The sequence below is a fragment of the Macaca thibetana genome, chromosome 7 (assembly GCF_024542745.1).
Source record: "Macaca thibetana thibetana isolate TM-01 chromosome 7, ASM2454274v1, whole genome shotgun sequence".
NCBI lineage: Eukaryota > Metazoa > Chordata > Mammalia > Primates > Cercopithecidae > Macaca > Macaca thibetana.
Genome location: NC_065584.1, coordinates 73,184,317 through 73,203,688, shown reverse-complemented (window position 1 = coordinate 73,203,688; position 19,372 = coordinate 73,184,317). Strand labels below are relative to the sequence as shown.

The following is a 19,372-nucleotide window of genomic DNA, read 5'->3' as shown; positions in this document are numbered from 1 at the left end:
TTACACCATTGCATTCCAGCCTGGGAAACATGAGCGAAATTCCATCTCAAAAAAAAAAAAAAAATTAGCTGGGACTACAGGTGCATAGTCTTGGGAAGCTGAGGCACGAGATTCACTTGAATCTGGGAGGAGGATGTCGCAGTGAGCAGAGATTGTGGCACGGCACTTCAGCCTCGATGACAGAGCAAGACTCTGTCTCAATAAAAAAAAAAAAAGAGAAAAATACAAACATTCTAAAAAAAGGCCTTGAGCCTTTTCTAACTACTCTTGCCTTTTCCAATGACTATTTAAAAACAAAACGTGGGCCAGGCACAGTGGCTCACGCCTGTAATCCCAGCACTTTGGGAGGCCAAGGCGGGCAGATCACAAGGTCAGGAGATCGAGACCATCCCTACTAACATGGTGAACTCCCCTCTCTACTAAAAAATAGAAAAAATTAGCCGGGTGTGGTGGCGGGCGCCTGTACTCCCAGCTACTAGGGAGGCTGAGATAGGAGAATGGTGTGAACCTGAGAGGCGGAGCTTGCGGTGAGTCAAGATCATGCCACTACACTCTAGCCTGGGAAACAGAGCGAGACCCCGTCTCAAAAACAAAAAAAGAAAGAAAACTTGACCACCAATCAATTTGATACTCACATCTTGATTATATTCCAAGAAGACATGGAAATTTAAATCTTTTCTCAAAATAGGATGTGCTGCCACACGACACAGGAACACTTCATGCATCGCAACTGTCTTCTTGAATATTGCCAAATATTCACTAGAAACAATACAGAAAATTAAAGGTAAAAAACTCCATCAACTAAAAAGTCACCTGCAACAATTTTTTTCAGAAAATATTCTTTGGATTATTCCAAATGCAAAATTAGAGATACAAAGATATAATTCATGTAAACAAAGGTTTTAGTTGAACTGTTAATGAAATACATAAAACCCAGTTTGAAAAAGATTTCAGGCCAGTTAATAATATTTATATCTGATTGTTAATATTTTTAAGTTTTACAAATTTTTCTTACTATGAGAGTTGATGTTAAAGTTAACTATAGGGCTGCTTGTTCTCAGCTCTAGAGAAAGTATGCTACAAATTATTTGATAGAATCTTAATGATTCAATATCCAATTACTGCTTTTAAACAACTTAGTACAAAAAAATTAAAACCCAAACCTCAGTGAGCATATTTTCAACGTTAATAATTATTTTCATCTAATTACCTAAACACACAAGAAACACACTACGAAGAAACTGATTTTTTTTTTGCCATTACACCAAGGAAATGTGTTTAAAATATTTTAATACCAGCAGTGAATCTCAGAGACCACAAAGTAATACATGTCAGTTTGGGGGAAAAAAAAACCAAACATTCAAGGAAAAGGCCTGATATTCTTGCTTCAACTACGTGCAAGAAGGGTAAGTTTTACATACCAGCAAACCAGCAAACCAGCAGGACCAATGTTGGGAGAAGTTTGATCTCTGTGAGGGTAGTCATTCAGTGAAGACAAAAAAGAAGGATGCAGAGGATGGAGGTAGCAGTAGAATAAACCCAAGGTTCTCTGTTATCCAACCCCTAACCAGACCACAAAAGAATCATGATCAGGGCCACTGGAAAATCACAGATTCTTCTATATTAATGTGCTCTGCTCATTTCCAGTTTTCAGTCTTAAAAACTTTGAATATATATCTGTCTGTTATCAGACCACTGCTTGCATCCAAGACCTGCTTTGCTGATTTATCTTTTCAAGAGTTTAGCATCCTGAAGAGGAGTCTAGTAGCAGTGTCAATATATAACTGATAACTGAAACTAGTGGAAGAAGAGGAGAGGAAATGTATGAAGGGGAGAAATGACCCAAAAAAGTGACAGAGATGATAACTAAGGAAAATTATTTCCTTGTACAACTCTCAAAATAGAGAAACATATCCAAGGCCGGGCGCGGTGGCTCAAGCCTGTAATCCCAGCACTTTGGGAGGCCGAGACGGGCGGATCACGAGGTCAGGAGATCAAGACCATCCTGGCTAACATGGTGAAACCCCGTCTCTACTAAAAATACAAAAAAATTAGCCGGGAATAGTGGCGGGCGCCTGTAGTCCCAGCTACTCGGGAGGCTGAGGCAGAATGGCGTGAACCCAGGAGGCGGAGCTTGTAGTGAGCTGAGATCGCGCCATTGCACTCCAGCCTGGGCGACTGAGCAAGACACTGTCTCAAAAAAAAAAAAAAAAAAAAAAAAAAAAAAGAAACATATCCAGCAAATTCAAAATTACTCCAAATGTTTAATAAAAGGGGAAAGATTCTGTATGTTTAGCAAATACACTAAAAATGAAATATAGGCTGAAAATCTGAAAATATACCCCAAAATCTGAAATCTAAAATACTCCAAAATCTGAAAAGTTTTAAACAAAGACATGATGCTCAAAGGAAATATTCATCAGAACATTTCAGATTTCAGATTAGGGATGCTCAATCAGTAAGTATAAAGGAAACAGTCCAAAAAAAAACAAAAATTAAAATCCAAAATGTACTCCCAGGCATTCTGTGTAACTGATACTCAACCTGTACATAATTTCCCTTTCTTCCTTTCTCTGCCTGTGGCTTCTGCCCAAAGGGAAAAGAATACAGAAGCAAAGTAACTAGAGAATAGTTAAAAACTGTTTTTCATGAAATGACTGTATTAGTTTCATATATACCAGAAATGTATTAGATTCTTGAAAAAATTGTGATAATTCGCATTGCATACACATGCATTTTTAAGAAAACAGAATATATGTAGTTGCTCAGTACATTCTCTTTTGAGAATTATGGCAATATGTCCACATTGAAAAAAGAGAACTAGGTTGGTAGTAACTAAGCTTTGTAAATAGAAATAAAACAAAACAATGTCTATTCTGCTTTAAAAAGTCATGTTCTCTATTTCTTTTTCCCCTAAGTCCAAAGACAGACTGGACCTTTTACTTTTTTAAAATAAGCTTTTGGATCTTCCATTTTCAACTTTCAGGGTCTATTTCAAATATGAATTTAAATAATTTTACAGTGGAGACAATTATTCTATCATTTTCCTGTAGGCTCTGATCATGATCATTAATACTCGTTGTGTGACTTAAACCTGCATCTTCCAGACAGGGTCTCCATGGTGAAACAATTAAAATGATGGGATATCAGAAAACACCAAAAAAGGCAAGCACAATTAACAAAGGCAACAACGACCACAAAAAAAAAAAAAAAAAAATCACATACGCTTCCAGTTCCTGTTTCATCTTTGTGAATTCCTCCTTCGTCATCGACCCTTCTCCTTCACCAAGCTTCTGCAGTTTTTCCCTTGAAGCATCAAAGTCAGGTCTTGGTGGTGCTGGTGGAATCTGTAACAGGACCAAATCACTAATTTTAAGGAAATTTTCATTTCTTGAAGCACTGTACTACTGCCACCATAAAAGACTGTGTCTGGGAAAGCTAAGGGTATCCAGAATGAGCTGAACACCAGGAACACCCAAATTCAGATTGGAGAACTTGACTAGTTGCAAAAATTAAGAGTTTTGACCAAGCGCAATGGCTCACACCTGTAATCCCAGCACTTTGGGAGGCCAAGGCAAGTGATCATGAGGTCAAGAGATTGAGACCATCCTGGCCAACATGGTGAAACTCTGTCTCTACTAAAAATACAAAAATTAGCTGGGTGTGGTGGCGCACGCCTGTAGTCCCAGCTACTCGGGAGGCTAAGGCAGGAGAATTGCTTGAACCAGGGAGGCAGAGATTGCAGTGAGCTGAGATCGTGCCACTGCGCTCCAGCCTGGCAACAAAGCGAGACTCTGTCTCAAAAAACAAACAAACAAAAAAAGAGTTCTGAGGTCCTGTACACTAAAGAAGAAATACAGCATAGATAAACTACTTTCTGCTATTAGAACAGCAATTCTAAATAAATTTCAATCTGCAGACTCCCACAGCAACCTGGAATCCTCAAATTCATGTGTGTACTAAGCTCTGACCACAGACTGAACACGTGTAACAAATACGCATATCACTTTCCAAAAGTATATAAATGGTATGATTAAACAAAAATGTTTTTTTTTTTTTTTTTTTTTTTTTTTTTTTTTGAGACGGAGTCTCGCTCTGTCACCCAGTCTGGAGTGCAGTGATACAATCTCGGCTTACTTCAAGCTCTGCCTCCTGGGTTCACGCCATTCTCCTGCTCAGCCTCCCGAGTACCTGGGAGTACAAGCTCCTGCCACCATGCCCAGCTAATTTCTTTTCGTATTTTTAGTAGAGACGGGGTTTCACCATGTTAGCCAGGATGGTCTCGATCTCCTGACCTCATGATCTGCCTGACTCGGCCTCCCCAAGTGCTGGGATTACAGGCGTGAGCCACCACGCCCGGCCAACAAAAATGCATTTTAAAAATTAATGAACTCCTAATAGCTTTATGCTATTGTGTTTTTTAAAATTAATACTAATTAAAAATTTTTAAATTCATGAATACATTACAATGCAGCAAGGGATGTTAAAACGGGTCCTGGATTGGAGGAATGTACCAAGAAGAAAGAACTGTTTTAAAAATAAAAGAACAAACCGGGTGCAGTGGCTCACGCCTCTAATCCCAGCACTTTGGGAGGCCGAGACGGGCGGATCACGAGGTCAGGAGATCGAGACCATCCTGGCTAACACGGTAAAACCCCGTCTCTACTAAAAATACAAAAAAAAATTAGCTGGGCGTGGTGGTGCGTGCCTGTAGTCCCAGCTACTCGGAGGCTGAGGCAGGAGAATGGCGTGAACCCAGAAGGCAGAGCTTGCAGTGAGCCGAGATGGTGCCACTGCACTCCAGCCTGGGCGACAAAGCAAGACTCCGTCTCAAAAAAAAAAAAAAAAAAAAAAAAAAAAAAAAACCACACACACAGAAAATAAAAGAACAAGACACAGATTAATGACTAACTTCACTCTATTCATCCACAGTCAGGGAGTAAGTAAGCACTTACCTTAAATAAAAATGTAAGATTTAGAAGAGATATATCATTCAAGAGAAAGATGTAAGAAAAAAAACTGTCTTAGGAGGAAGGGTCCATAAATAAGAACTGTTGGCTGGGCATGGTGGGGGCTCATGCCTGTAATCCCAACATTTTGGGATGCCAAGGAATATCACTTGAGGCCAGCCTAAGCAAAGAGTGAGACCCCTTCTCTATAAAAAAATTTGAAAATTAGCTGGGTGTAGACACCTGTAGTCTTAGCTACCGAGAAGGCTGAGGCAGGAGGATCACCTGAGCCTAGGAGTTGGAGGCTGCATTCAGCTATGCTTAGCACCACTATACCCCAGCCTAGGTGACAGAGCAAGACCTTATCTCAAAAAAAAAAAAAAAGAAGGAAAAGAAAAAGAAAACAAATTACTGAAAAGGGTGGAAGCCACAAGGATGGAGATGAAATCAGGTCATGATGATTAAAAAAAAAAAAAATTTTAGAAATCTGAATGCGGTTAACAGCTGAGACCACAATAACCATCTATTATTTACTATAACATCTGGCACATATTTATTTTATTATTATTAATTTTTTTTTTTTTTTTGGTAGAGACAGGGTTTCAACATGTTGCCCAGGCTGGTCTTGAGCTACTGCGCTAGAGCAATCTGCCTGTCTTGGCCTACCAAACTGCTGGGATAAACAGGCGTGAGAAAACATGACTGGTCACATCTGGTACATATTAAGATTAGATAACCTGAGGCTGGGTGTGGTGGCTCATGCCTATAATCCCAGCATTTTGTGAGACGAGGTGGGAGGATCACTTGAGGTCAGGAGTTCAAGACCAGCCTGGCCAACATGACGAAATCCCGTCTCTGACAAAAATACAAAAATTAGCTGGTCTGGTGGCAGGCGCCTGTAGTCCCAGTGACTCGGGAGGCTAAGGCAGGAGAATCGCTTAAACCCGGGAGTCGGAGGTTGCAATGAGCCAAACTCACACCACTGCACTCCAGCCTGGGTGACAGAGGAAGACCCTGTCTCCAAAAAAAAAAAAAAAGTTATCTACTTTTTTAGCTGGGATTATAAGCGCACAATACCACACCCAGCTAATTTTTGTATTTTTGGTAGAGACGGGGTTTCGCCATGTTGGCCAGGCTGGTCTTAAACTCCTTGCCTCAGGTGATTCATCTACCTCAGGCTCCTAAAGTGCTGGGATTACAAGCGTGAGCCACCGTGCCTCTTTGCCCAGCCTGGAGTGCAATGGTGTGATCTCGGCTCACCGCAACCTCCGCCTCCTGAGTTCAAGCGATTCTCCTGCCTCGGTCTCCTGAGTAGCTGGGATTATAGGCATGTGCCACCAGGCCTGGCTAATTTTGTACTTTTAGTAGAGATGGGGGTTTCTCCATGTTGGTCAGGCTGGTCTCAAACTCCCGACCTCAGGTGATCTGCCTGCCTTGGCCTCCCAAAGTGCTGGGATTACAGGCGTGAGCCACCGTGGCCAGCCGAGACTTCCAACTCTTAAGTATCTGTCCAACTATGGTTTTTTCTTTCTTTTTTTTTTTTTTTGAGACAGTGGCTCGCTCTGTCACATAGGCTGGAGTGCAGTGGTGGGATCTTGACTCACTGCAACCTCTGCCTCCCAGGTTCAAGCAATTCTGCCTCAGCCTCCCGAGTATCTGGGATTACAGGCACCTGCCACAACACCCGGCTAATTTTTAAAAATATTTTTAGTAGAGACGAGGTTTCACCATCTTGGCCAGGCTGGTCTTGAACTCCTGACCTTGTGATCCACCCGCCTCAGCCTCCCAAAGTGCTGGGATTACAAGCATGAGCCACCACGCCCAGCCCCAACCACGGTTTTAAAACCAGTATGGTTTGTAACATCTCCTTAGTCCCTAGGACAAGCCCATTTCAATTCAAACAAACGGTAAGAAATTAAGTTTAAATGAGGGAACGTAACATATCCCACATCCCCTAAGAAAACATTTCAGGATAAAGGTGGTAACCAAACATGTTTCATAACTGACAATTTAAAAAAACATATCAGGCTGGGTGTGGCGGCTCATACCTGTAATCCCAGAACTTTGGGAGGCCGAGGCAGGAAGAATCACCTGAGGTCAGGATTTGGAGACCAGCCTGGCCAACATGGTGAAATCCCATCTCTACTAAAAATACAAAAAAAAAATTAGCAGGGCATGGTGGCGGGTGCCTGTAATCCTAGCTACTTGGGAGACTGAGGCAGGGGAATCGCCTGAATCCAGGAGGCAGAGGTTGCAGTGAACAAAGGTCACACCATTGTACTCCAGCCTGAGCAACACAAGTGAGACTCTGTCTCTAAAAAACATAACAGAGCCGGGCACGGTGGCTCACGCCTGTAATCCCAGCACTTTGGGAGGCCGAGGTGGGCGAATCATCTGAGGTCAGGAGTTCAAGACCAGCCTGGCCAACACGGTGAAACCCTGTCTCTACTAAAAATACAAAAATTAGCTGGGTGTGTTGGTGCGTGATTGTAATCCCAGCTACTTGGGAGGCTGAGGCAGGATAATTGCTTGAACCCGGGAGGCAGAGGCTGCAGTGAGCCGAAATGGAGTCACTACACTCCAGCCTGGGCAACAGAGTGAGACTCCATCTCAAAAACAAAACAAAAAAACAGTTCACAAAAAATGCTAAACAATATTCCAAAACATAATAAAGTACCTAAAACCTCCTAGAAAATGGAATTAAAATGGAGTCTCAATACTTACGATATAACCTGCATAGTCTTCATTTTCAACAAAGGAATCATGAAGCCAGATAAATTCCTCATGTTGCCGAACAACTGAAAACTCGTTTTGTTTAAAATTTGGCAGTGAACTCTGTAAAGATAGAGATTTTCTTGAATAAAAATCAAATTTACACTAAAAAGTTTTTTGAAACTGCGTCTTGCTCTGCCACCAGGCTGGAGTGCAGTGGAACAATCTCGGCTCACTGCAGCCTCAACCTCTCAGGCTCAAACAATCCTCCCACCTCAGTCTCCCAAGTAGCTGGGACTATAGGTACGAACCACCACACCTGGTTAATTTTATTTTTTGTAAAGATGAGGTCTCACTAAGATGCCCAGGCTGGTCTTGAACTCTTGGACTCAAGCGATCATCCTGCCTCGGCCTCCCAAAGTGCTGGGATTATAGGTACAAGCCACTGTGTCTGGCCTTAAAAAGTTTTTAATAAATATTTTCTATCATTTAAAAAAATTCATCTTATTTCAAGACCATCAGTGCCCTTTAAAGTCTATCATAAAACCTGAGATATCTGGACAAAATTATCTTCGGATTGTTGGGAAAGTAAGTTGACAGACTCTTATTATATTGTACTGCTACAGTTACTTAAAAGTTACATTACTAATGTATATTAAACTCACCTATTCAAACAAAGGAAAGAAATCTGCAATCTGAAAATGCACTCAAGAACTGAAATCTAATAACAATAATAATTTGTGCCTGGCCACTGTGGCTCATGCCTGTAATCCTAGCACTTTGGGAGGCCAAGTTGGGTGGATCACCTGAGGTCAGGAATTAGAGACCACCCTGACCAATATGGTGAAACCCCATCTCTACTAAAAATACAAAAATTAGCTGGGCGTGGTGGCTTGTGCCTGCAGTCCCAGCTACTTGGGAGGCTGAGACAGGAGAATTGCTTGAACCCAGGAGGCGGAGGTTGCAGTGAGTGAGCCAGGATCACACCACTGCACTCCAGCCTGGACGAAAGAGACTCCATCTCAAAAAAAATAGTAATAATAATCATTTGTAAGACAGTAATTTGACAGAAAGAAAAATGAAATTGAAAGTAACAAGAATGATAAAAGATACTAATAAAAATTTGGAAAAAATTAAATTTGCCCTCTGTCTAGGTTCTGATTCTCAGAATATTAATCTAAAAAAAGTACATTTTCCTACACCTATTTATGTTAAAATAGTCTCTTTCCAATTATGTTTAAAATCCAAGTACCAGTCAACATATCACATATGTAGTATAATAAATGGCTAAAATAATAGAAAGTACAAAATCACATTTACCTTTGTGTGAACAGTGAATTTTACTTTATCCCGCTCACTAAGAGCATCAGAAATGTCCACCTGCAGTGCAGCATCACTTTGAAGATCTACATTTATTGCTTTAAGCTGGAAGAAGAAAACCAGTATCTTAATGAAAATCATGTGCTTTTATATAATTTTTTTCTCAGACAATACAAAAACAAAACAAAAATAACAAAAGATTAAGTCTAAAGAGGTACTCATGTCCATATAATATAAATATTATATACATTTTGAAGCAGCTGCTTTGGGCAACGCTATTACCTTAATACTGTAGTATTCAATTCTAGAATTTTCATTTTATAGTATTCAACTATATTTTGCTTTACTTAAGTCACCGAGCTAATCATGATTAATTATAGTTTAGTTACAGTTTAATTCAAAAAGAAAACTCTTTTCAGTCAGATGTGATGTCTCATATCTGTAATCCCAGCACTTTAGGAGGCTGAGGCAGGACTGACTGCGTCCAGGAATTCAAGACCACCCCGGGAAACATAACAAGACCCTGTCTCTACAAAAATTGAAAAAAAAAAAAGAAAGAAAGAAAATAGCCAAATATGGTGGCACACATCTGTGGTCTCACTACATAGGAGGCTGAGGCAGGAGATGTGAGCAGTAATCATGCCACTGCACTTCAGCCTGGATAACGGAGCAAAACCATCTCAAAAAACAAAAAACAAAACAAAACAAAACAAAAAAACCAAAAAAAAAAAAAAAAAAAAACCTGTCTCAAAAAAAACCCAAAAAACCTATTTTCCAAGAAAGTGGTCCATTTAAGTTCAAGTATTCTAAAATTAAGGAATGTGTCTGTCTTGAAGCACAAGAAAAATAATAAAAAGACTATCAAACAACAAGTTTAACTCCTGCCTCTTTATATTCAGGAATATACGATGAAACTATCAAATATAATTAAATACATTAATGTAAAGTGCTAAGAAAAATACTAACATACAGTAAGTACTCAATAAATAACTCCATAAGCTACATTTGAAGAAATGAATATATTCCCTATATAGTGCTTCCACTTTCTCATCTATAAGAAGACTCTTCTTGGCCAGGCGCGGTGGCTCAAGCCTGTAATCCCAGCACTTTGGGAGGCCGAGACGGGCGGATCATGAGGTCAGGAGATCGAGACCATCCTGGCGAACACGGTGAAACCCCGTCTCTACTAAAAAATACAAAAAACTAGCCGGGCGAGGTGGCGGGCGCCTGTAGTCCCAGCTACTCGGGAGGCTGAGGCAGGAGAATGGCGTAGACCCGGGAGGCGGAGCTTGCAGTGAGCTGAGATCCGGCCACTGCACTCCGGCCTGGGCGACAGAGCGAGACTCCGTCTCAAAAAAAAAAAAAGAAGACTCTTCTTGTTTTAAATTTTTAAACTTCATGTTTTTCTTACTCTTTAAACAATAAATACTGTAACTTGTTTGGGTAATTTTGAGACTTAGGATAAGACTCAAAACACTAAAAGGTAAGTCTTAGCCAGCTGCAAAGACATGAAATAGACTGTTTCAAAGACAGTACTCTAGTTGTAAAACCTAGGACTTAGAGAATCTCACCTGGTCATTAGTATCTCAAATTTTAATTATATTGTAAATGAAAAAAATGCTGAATGCAAATGCAAAATTGTTTACTCAATGATTTCAAATATATATATGTGTATATATAAATTTTATTTTTTGTTTTTGAGACAGGGTCTCACTCTGTTACCCAGGTTGGAGTGCAGTGGTGATCTCTGTTCACTACAACCTCTCCCTCCCGGGTTCAAGTGATTCTCCCACCTCAGCCTCCTGAGAAGCTGGGATTATAGGCGTGCACCCCCACATCCAGCTATTTTTTGTAGTTTCTGGTAGAGACAGGGTTTTGCCATGTTGGCCAGGCTGGTCTTGAACTCCTGACCTCAAGTGATCCGCCCACCTTGGTATTCAAATTGCTTGAGCTCAGGAATCTGAGACTAGCCTGGCCAACACAGAAAAACCCCATCTCTACAAAAAATACAAAAATTAGCCTGGCACATGTTGTACACCTGTAGTCCCAGCTACTTGGGAAGCTGAGGTGTGGGGAATGGCTTGAGCCCAAGAGGTGGAGGTTGCAGTGAACTGAGATCACACCACTGCACTCCAGCCTGGGCAACAGAGCCAAACCCTGTCTCAAAAAAAAAAAAAAAAAGGCGGGGGGGACGCCAGGTGCAGTGGCTCACACCTATAATCCCAGCACTTTGGGAGGCTGAGGCAGGTGTATCATGAGGTCAAGAGATTGAGACCATCCTGGCCAACATGGTGAAACCCCATCTCTACTAAAAATACCAAAATTAGCTGGACATGGTGGCGCATGCCTGTAGTCCCAGCTACTTGGGAGGCGGAGGTTGCACAAAGTGGAGATCACGCCACTGCACTTCAGCCTAGTGACAGAGAGAGACTCCGTCTCAAAAAAAAAAAAAAAAAAAATCTGTTTCCCTGTTTCCTTTTTTTTTTTTTTTGGAGACAGAGTCTCACTCTGTCGCCCAGGCTGGAGTGCAGTGGTGCAATCTTGGCTCACTGCGAGCTCCACCTCCCGGGTTCACATTCTTCTGCCTCAGTCTCCCGAGTAGCTGGGACTACAGGTGCCTGCCACCATTTTTTGTATTTTTTTTAGTAGAGACAGGGTTTCACTGTGTTAGCCAGGATGGTCTTGATCTCCTGATCTCGTGATCCACCCACCTCGGCCTCCCAAAGTGCTGGGATTACAGGCGTGAGCCACTGTGCCTGGCCTCCTTTTTTTCTTTAATCACATTCAGGCCTTTGTTTTTTGTTTTAAATAGAGACAGGGTCTCACTATGTCACCCAGGCTGATCTTGAACTCCTGAGCTCAGGCAATCCTTTCACCTTGGCTTCTCCAAGTGCTGGGATTACAGGTGTGAGCCACTGAGCCAGGCGAGGCCACTTTTAAGATGTTTATTGTGGTAGCTCCCTGGGAGGTATCTACATCCAAATTCCTGGGAGCTGTAAATGTTACCTTGTATGTCAATAAAGGACTAGGACTTTGCAGATGTCATTCAATTATGGATTTTGAGATGGGGATTTTGAGATTATCCTGGATTATCTAGGTGGGCCTTAAAGGCAATCAATCACGTTATTTTTTGAGATGGAGTCTCACTTTGTCCCCCCAGGTTGGAGTGCAGTGGCCCCATCTTGGCTCACTACAACCTCCGCCTCCCATGTTCAAGCGATTTTCCGGCCTCAACCTCCCGAGTAGCTAGGACTACAGGCATGTACAACCAGGCCCAGCTAACTTCTGTATTTTTAGTAGAGATGGGGTTTTACCATGTTAGCCAGGCTGGTCTTCAACTCCTGACCTCAGGTGATCCACCCGCCTCAGCCTCCCAAAGTGCTGGGATTACAGGAATGAGCCACAACGCCGAGCCAGCACGTTATCTATATACAAAAAGCAGAGGCCAGGTGCTTCCGGTGGCTCACGCCTGTAATCCCAGCACTTTGGGAGGCCAAGGCAGGTGGATTACCTGAGGTCAGGAGCTCGAGACCAGCCTGACCAACGTGGAGAAGCCCCATCTCTACTAAAAATACAAAATTAGCCAGGTGTGGTGGCGCATGCCGATAATCCCAGCTACTCGGGAGGGTGAGGCAGGAGAGTGGTGTGAACCTGGGAGGCGGAGCTGGCAGTGAGTAGAGATGAGGCCACTGCACTCCAGCCTGGGCAAGAGTGAGACTCAGTATCAAAAAAAAAACTTTGACACAGAAAAAAATACTCCAATAACTAATGAGAAGGTCTTGTGACCATGGAGGCAGATTAGAGTACTGCAGCCACAAACCAAGGGCTGCTGCTGCTGGTAGCCACTGAAAGCTGGAGGAAGCAGGGAATCCTTCCCTCGAGCCTCTGGAGGGAGAGCTGGCCCTGCCAGCTTGACATCCTGACGTCAGCTCAGTGATACTGATTTCTGACTTCTGGCCTTCAGAACTGTGAGAGAATAATTTTATGTAGTTTTTTTTTTTTTTTTTGAGACGGAGTCTCGCTCTGCCGCCCAGGCTGGAGTGCAGTGGCGCGATCTCCGCTCACTGCAAGCTCTGCCTCCCGGGTTCACGCCATTCTCCTGCCTCAGCCCCCAGAGTAGCTGGGACTACAGGCGCCCGTCACTACGCCCAGCTAATTTTTTGTATTTTTAGTAGAGACAGGGTTTCACCGTGTTAGCCAGGATGGTCTCAATCTCCTAACCTTGTGATCCACCCGTCTCGGCCTCCCAAAGTGCTGGGATTACAGGCGTGAGCCACCGCACCCGGCCTAAATTTATGTAGTTTTAAGCCATCAAGTTTGTGGTAACTTGTTACAGCAGCCACAGGAAACTAGTTCATTTATCATACAGGTTTTAGAATAATAACTGTGGCATTTCTCCACTTCTTACGTTTTCATTGCTTAGTCTAGCATTTCCAAAACACACCTAGTAAGAATCAACCTGGTTGCTTGTTAAAAATACAGAATCTGGGGCCGGGTGTGGTGGCTCACGCCTGTAATACCAGCACTCTGGGAGGCTGAGGCAGGTGGATCACGAGGTCAGGAGTTCAAGACCAACGTGGCCAAGATGGTGAAACCCCGCCTCTTACTAAAAATACAAAAATTAGCTGGGCCTGGTGGCAGGCGCCTGTAATCCCAGCTACTCGGGAGGCTGAGGCAGCAGATTGCTTGAACGTGGGATGCGGAAGTTGCAGTGAGTCAAGATGGCACCACTGCACTCCAGCCTAGGCGACAGAGTGAGACTCTGTCTCAAAAAAAAAAAAAAAAATCTGGCTGTGTGTGGCAGCTCACACCTGTAATCTTAACACTGGGAGGCTGAGGCGATTGGATCACTTGAGCTCAGGAGTTCAAGACCAATTTAGGCAACATGGCAAAACCCTGTCTCTAAAAAAAAAAAAACCGAAAACAATTAACAAGAACAAAAATTAGCCAAGGGTGGGATTACAGGTGTGAGATTTAGTGTTCATTACATAAAATGTACACAAATCGTCTAGGCAGATTTTCTTCTCAGTTTAGCAAAAAGTCAATCATTTAGAGGGTTCTACTAAGGACAGGAGTCAAGCAAACAACTTGTGTTTCATAAAAATTTTTAAAATGTTATGTGTTTCATAAAAATTTAATTGGCTGGGCACGATGGCTCACGCCTGTCATCCCAGCACTTTGGGAGGCCGAAGCAGGAGGATCGCAAGGTTAGGAATTTGAGACCGGCCTGGCCAACATGGTGAAACCTTGTTTCTACTAAAAATACAAAAAAGAAAAAAAAAATTAGCCAGGTGTGGTGGTGGGCGCCTATAATCCCAGCTACTCAGGAGGCTGAGGCAGGAGAATTGCTTGAATCTGGGAGGCGGAGGTTGCAGTGAGCTGAGATCGCACCACTGCACTCCAGCCTGGTTGAGAGAGCACGACGTCTCAGGTAAAAAAAATTTAATCAACTTTCTGCAACTAGTGAGTTCAGTTTGAAGAAATTTCTAATTAGATTACATTCAATGGCTTAATCTTTTTCTGGGACAATAAACATTGGACTGTCTTCTGTCAGAGGCTGACTAGGTTAAACATTTGTGTCACTGGTCAAGAGAAAGATTATGACAAAAAAAATAAAAATTAAGTAACATAAAGGTAGTATCATTAGAAGAACAATTTAAAGACTTTGACCTGCTGTTCCATATATAATTACTTAGTAAAAGGCTAGGCACGGTAGCTTATGCCTGTAATCCCAATATGTTGGGAGGCCAAGGCAGAAGGACCACTTGTGGCCAGGAGTTCGAGACCAGCATGGGCAACACAGTGTGACCTTGTCTGCACAAAAAATTTTTAAATTAGCTCGGTGTAATGGTGCACATCTGTGGTCCCAGCTCCTCAGGAGGCTGAGGCTGCAGTGGGCTGTGATTGTCCCACTGCACTCCAGCCTGGGTGACGGAGTGAGACCCTGTCTCAAAAAAAAAAAAAAAAAAAAAAGACTTGGGCCAGGCACAGTAGCTCATGCCTGTAATCCCAGCACTTTGAGAGGCCAAGGTGGGTGGATCACAAGGTCAGGAGATCAAGATCATCCTGGCTAACACAGTGAAACCCCATCTCTACTAAAAATGCAAAAAATGAGCCAGGCGTAGTGGCAGGCACCTATAGTCCCAGGAACTTGGGAGGCTGAAGCAAGAGAATAGCTTGAACCCAGGAGACAGAGCTTGCAGTGAGCCGAGATTGCGCCACTGCACTCCAGCCTGGGGGACAGAGTAAGACTCTGTCTCAAAAAAAAAAAAAAAAAAAAAAAAAAAAAAAAGACTTAGGAAGACATTCACTACTAGTTATTATACTGACTAGTGTACTATGAACTATCTAGCTTAGAACATCCCTAAAAAGTAAGTTGTTCATATTTTGACAGAAAAAAAATGTAGAGAGATGGATGAGTGGATGGGATGGGGCAAAGAGGAAGGAAGAAAAGAAAGAAAATAACTTTGACTCTTACAATAGTATTCGAACTGATGTTACTTCAGCCCTTGCCCTTCATAAATTTATTCCCTACAGGGTCACCACTATGGTATCATTAAACTAGAAATCATTTCTCTGCTCAAAATCTAAGGAGTTTCCGCTTGAAGAAAAGCTGAATACCTTACAGTGGCCTACCAGGCACTATAAAATCTCCATCTGATATCATCTAATTTACCACTCCTCTGGCTCACTATAGTCCTGCCATATGGCCTCCTTTTTTGGGGGGGATGGAGTCTTGCTGTGTCGCCAAGGCTGGAGTACAGTGGTGCGATATTGGCTCACTGCAACCTCCGCCTCTCTGGTTCGAGTGATTTTCCTGCCTTAGCCTCCCTAGTAGCTGGAATTACAGACATGCGCCACCACGCCCAGCTAATTTTTGTATTTTTAGTAGAGATGGGGTTTCACCATGTTGGCCAGGCTGGTCTTGAACTCCCAACCTCAGGTGATCCACCCGCCTTGACCTCTCAAGTACTGGGATTATAGGCGTGAGCCACTGCACCCCACCCTCCTTGTTCTTTGAACACACAAACATGCTGCCGTCTCAGGGATTCTTTGCACCCGCTGGTTCCCTCTGCCTGGAACACTCTGCCCCCAGATATCTATCTGCACAGCTTACTTTCTTTCTTTTTTTTTTTTTTTTGAGACGGGGTCTCGCTCTGTCACCCAGGCTGGAGTGCAGTGGCCGGATCTCAGCTCACTGCAAGCTCCGCCTCCCGGGTTCACGCCATTCTCCTGCCTCAGCCTCCCGAGTAGCTGGGACTACAGGCGCCCGCCACCTCGCCTGGCTAGTTTTTTGTATTTTTTAGTAGAGACGGGGTTTCACCGGGTTAGCCAGGATGGTCTCGATCTCCTGACCTTGTGATCCACCCGTCTCGGCCTCCCAAAGTGCTGGGATTACAGGCTTGAGCCACCGCGCCCGGCCAAGCTTTCTTTTTTTTTTTTTTTTTTTTGAGACGGAGTCTTGCTCTGTCGCCCAGGCTGGAGTACAGTGGCCGGATCTCAGCTCACTGCAAGCTCCGCCTCCCGGGTTTACACCATTCTCCTGCCTCAGCCTCCCGAGTAGCTGGGACTACAGGCGCCCGCCACCTCGCCCGGCTAGTTTTTTGTATTTTTTAGTAGAGACGGGGTTTCACCGTGTTAGCCAGGATGGTCTCGATCTCCTGACCTCGTGATCCGCCCGTCTCGGCCTCCCAAAGTGCTGGGATTACAGGCTTGAGCCACCGCGCCCGGCCCAAGCTCACTTTCTTCAAGTCCTTACGTCTTCCTCAGGAAGGCCTTTCCTAGGCACCCTATCTAAAAGTGCAGCTCAAACCATCCTCCCTTTCAGCCCAAAAATCCTTACTCCTCCCTCATTTTTCTTCATAATGCTTATTCAAAACCTAATATACTTTACTTTTTAAAAATGTCTTTTCATGACTGTAATTCACCTCCATGAAGACATAGGTTTTTATCTATTTTGTTCATTGCTATATTCCCAATAGAAGTTCTCAACAAATATTTGTGGAATGTAAAGGAGGGAAGAGGAAAGAAAGAAAGGTGGTAACCACAACTGGGCTGCAAAACTATTTTCAGGTAATTACAGTACAATCAATTAAAAACCCCATGATAGAAGCGAATTTGATTGGCCGGGTGCAGTGGCTCATACCTGTAATTCCAACACTTTGGGAGGCCAAGGTGGGCGGATCACGAAGTTAGGAGTCCGAGACCAGCCTGGCCAACATGGTGAAACCCCATCTCTACTAAAAATACAAAAATTAGCTGGGTGCAGTGGTGTATGCCTGTAGCCCCTGCTACTCAGGAGGCTAAGGCAGAAGGATCACTTGAACCCAGGAGGTGGAGGTTGCAGTGAGCTGATATCATGCCACGGTACTTCAGCCTCGGTGACAGAACACAACTCTGTCTCAAAAAATATATAGATAGAATAAATATAAACACTTGACTCTCTAGGCAATACAGTAATATGCGGTTATTTAATAAACTTTTTTTTCAGCACTTATATGCAAACAACTGTCCCAGGTATTGCGGAAGATTTAAAGTGAGCAAAAAGCCCTGCCTTCAAGAAATCTGTTTGCAATGAGAAAGACAATCAACCTTATGTAATATAAAATTAACTGCTTCCTGCTTTCTCCCCACCACTTTTACCACATGTACAATGTAACCTCATCAATACCTCCAGTCCTGTGACCTTTCCATTTATTTCCAGTCTGTCGGCACTCCCTCTGCTTCACTCCTTTTCCAATCTACTCCGCAAATGCCATTCCAATACCTTTCCTGCTGGCCCCTTCAACTCTCACTGCTCTTTTACCATACCTGGCTTACAAATTCCCATTCAGGATCTACTTATCTTTTATTTATTTATTTTTTTATAGAGACGAGGTCTCACTATGCTGCCCAAGCTAGATTTGAATTCCTGGGCTCAAGAGATCCTCCCACCTCAGCCTCCCAAATGCTGGGATTACAGGCATGAGCCACCTGGCCTCAAGATCAATATAATCTTCAACTTTTACATTTGGGCTGCTGAGTATGGCTACAGAAAAGTCACCATTGTTTGTACTGTTCCATTTCAAATTAACGGTCTCCAAATTGCAAATGCTCTTTTAAAACTACTCAGCAGTCCAGTCCTGTGCAACTTCACTCAGCTCCTCTTTTGATTTCCTGCAGCAACAATTCCAACTTTTACTACATTACACCCCACCCTCAACAAGTGAACTTGCCTCCTCCAGCCCAGAGAAATAAATGCCAGCAGCTGTTTATTCTCTCAGGCCCACCAACAAACCTTTTTACAAATAAATTTTGCCTTACAGCTGGTCATTGTGGGACACACTTGTAGTCCCAGCTACTTGGAAAGCTGAGGTGGGAGGATCACTTGAGGCCCAGGAGGTCAAGGCTGCAGTAAGCTGTGATGGTGTCACTGCATGCCAGCCTGAGCAACAGAGCAAGACCATGTCAAAAAACAAAAACAAAAACAAAATTCTTTACATGAGTACCTAATTTCCAAACCAATGATATTTTTCAGTCTGCTTGGCCTCTCTGCAGTATTCTGCGTTGGTATCATTCTGACCACTCCTTTCTTAAAACTATCTCAAACTTTTAAAAAATCATTATTTTTAAAACTGGAGATGGGGCCAGGCGTGGTGGTCACGCCTATAATCTCAGCACTTTGGGAGGCTGAGGCAGGAGGATCACTTGAGGCCAGGAGTTTGAGACCAGCCTCAGCCGGGCGTGGTGGCTTAAGCCTGTAATCCCAGCACTTTGGGAGGCCAAGACGGGCGGATCACGAGGTCAGGAGATCGAGACCATCCTGGCTAACACGGTGAAACCCCGTCTCTACTAAAAAAATACAAAAAACTAGGCGGGTGCCTGTAGTCCCAGCTACTCGGGAGGCTGAGGCAGCGTAAACCCGGGAGGCGGAGCTTGCAGTGAGCTGAGATCCGGCCACTGCACTCCAGCGCGGGCGATGGAGCGAGTCTCCATCTCAAAAAAAAAAAAAAAAAAAAAAAAAAAAAAAGAGACCAGCCTGGGCAACAAGGTGAAACCCTGTGTCTACTAAAAATACAAAAATTAGCTGGGCATGGTGGTACATGCCTGTAATCCCAGCTACTCAGGAGGCTGAGACACAAGAAACTGCTTGAATCCGGGAGGAAGAAGTTGCAGTGAGTCAAGATAGTGCCACTGCACTCCAACCTGGGTGATAAAGTGGGACTCTCCCTCAAAAAAAAAAAAAAAAAAAAGTGACGGGCATCTCACTCTGTCGCCCAGGCTGGAGTACAGTGGTACAATCTTAGCTCCCTACAGCCTTGAACTCCTGTGATCAAGCAATCTTCCTTCCTCAGCCTCCCAAGCAGCTAGCTAGGACCAAATGCATGTGTGACCACACCCTGCTAATTTTT

The 19,372-nt window shown here is 43.4% G+C and overlaps 1 protein-coding gene across 1 annotated transcript in view; it reads right to left on the bottom strand.

The window, feature by feature from the left end:
* The window catches only part of SNX6 (sorting nexin 6), a 72,260-nt gene that overhangs the window by 43,136 nt on the left and 9,752 nt on the right, over nt 1-19,372 (bottom strand). Inside the window, exons 3-6 of the mRNA XM_050798115.1 lie at nt 8,982-9,086; nt 7,674-7,784; nt 3,226-3,347; nt 636-759 (exon numbers count right to left, since the gene is read on the bottom strand). Coding sequence (XP_050654072.1) covers nt 636-759; nt 3,226-3,347; nt 7,674-7,784; nt 8,982-9,086 — 462 coding nt within the window. The remainder of the gene's footprint in view (nt 1-635; nt 760-3,225; nt 3,348-7,673; nt 7,785-8,981; nt 9,087-19,372) is intronic.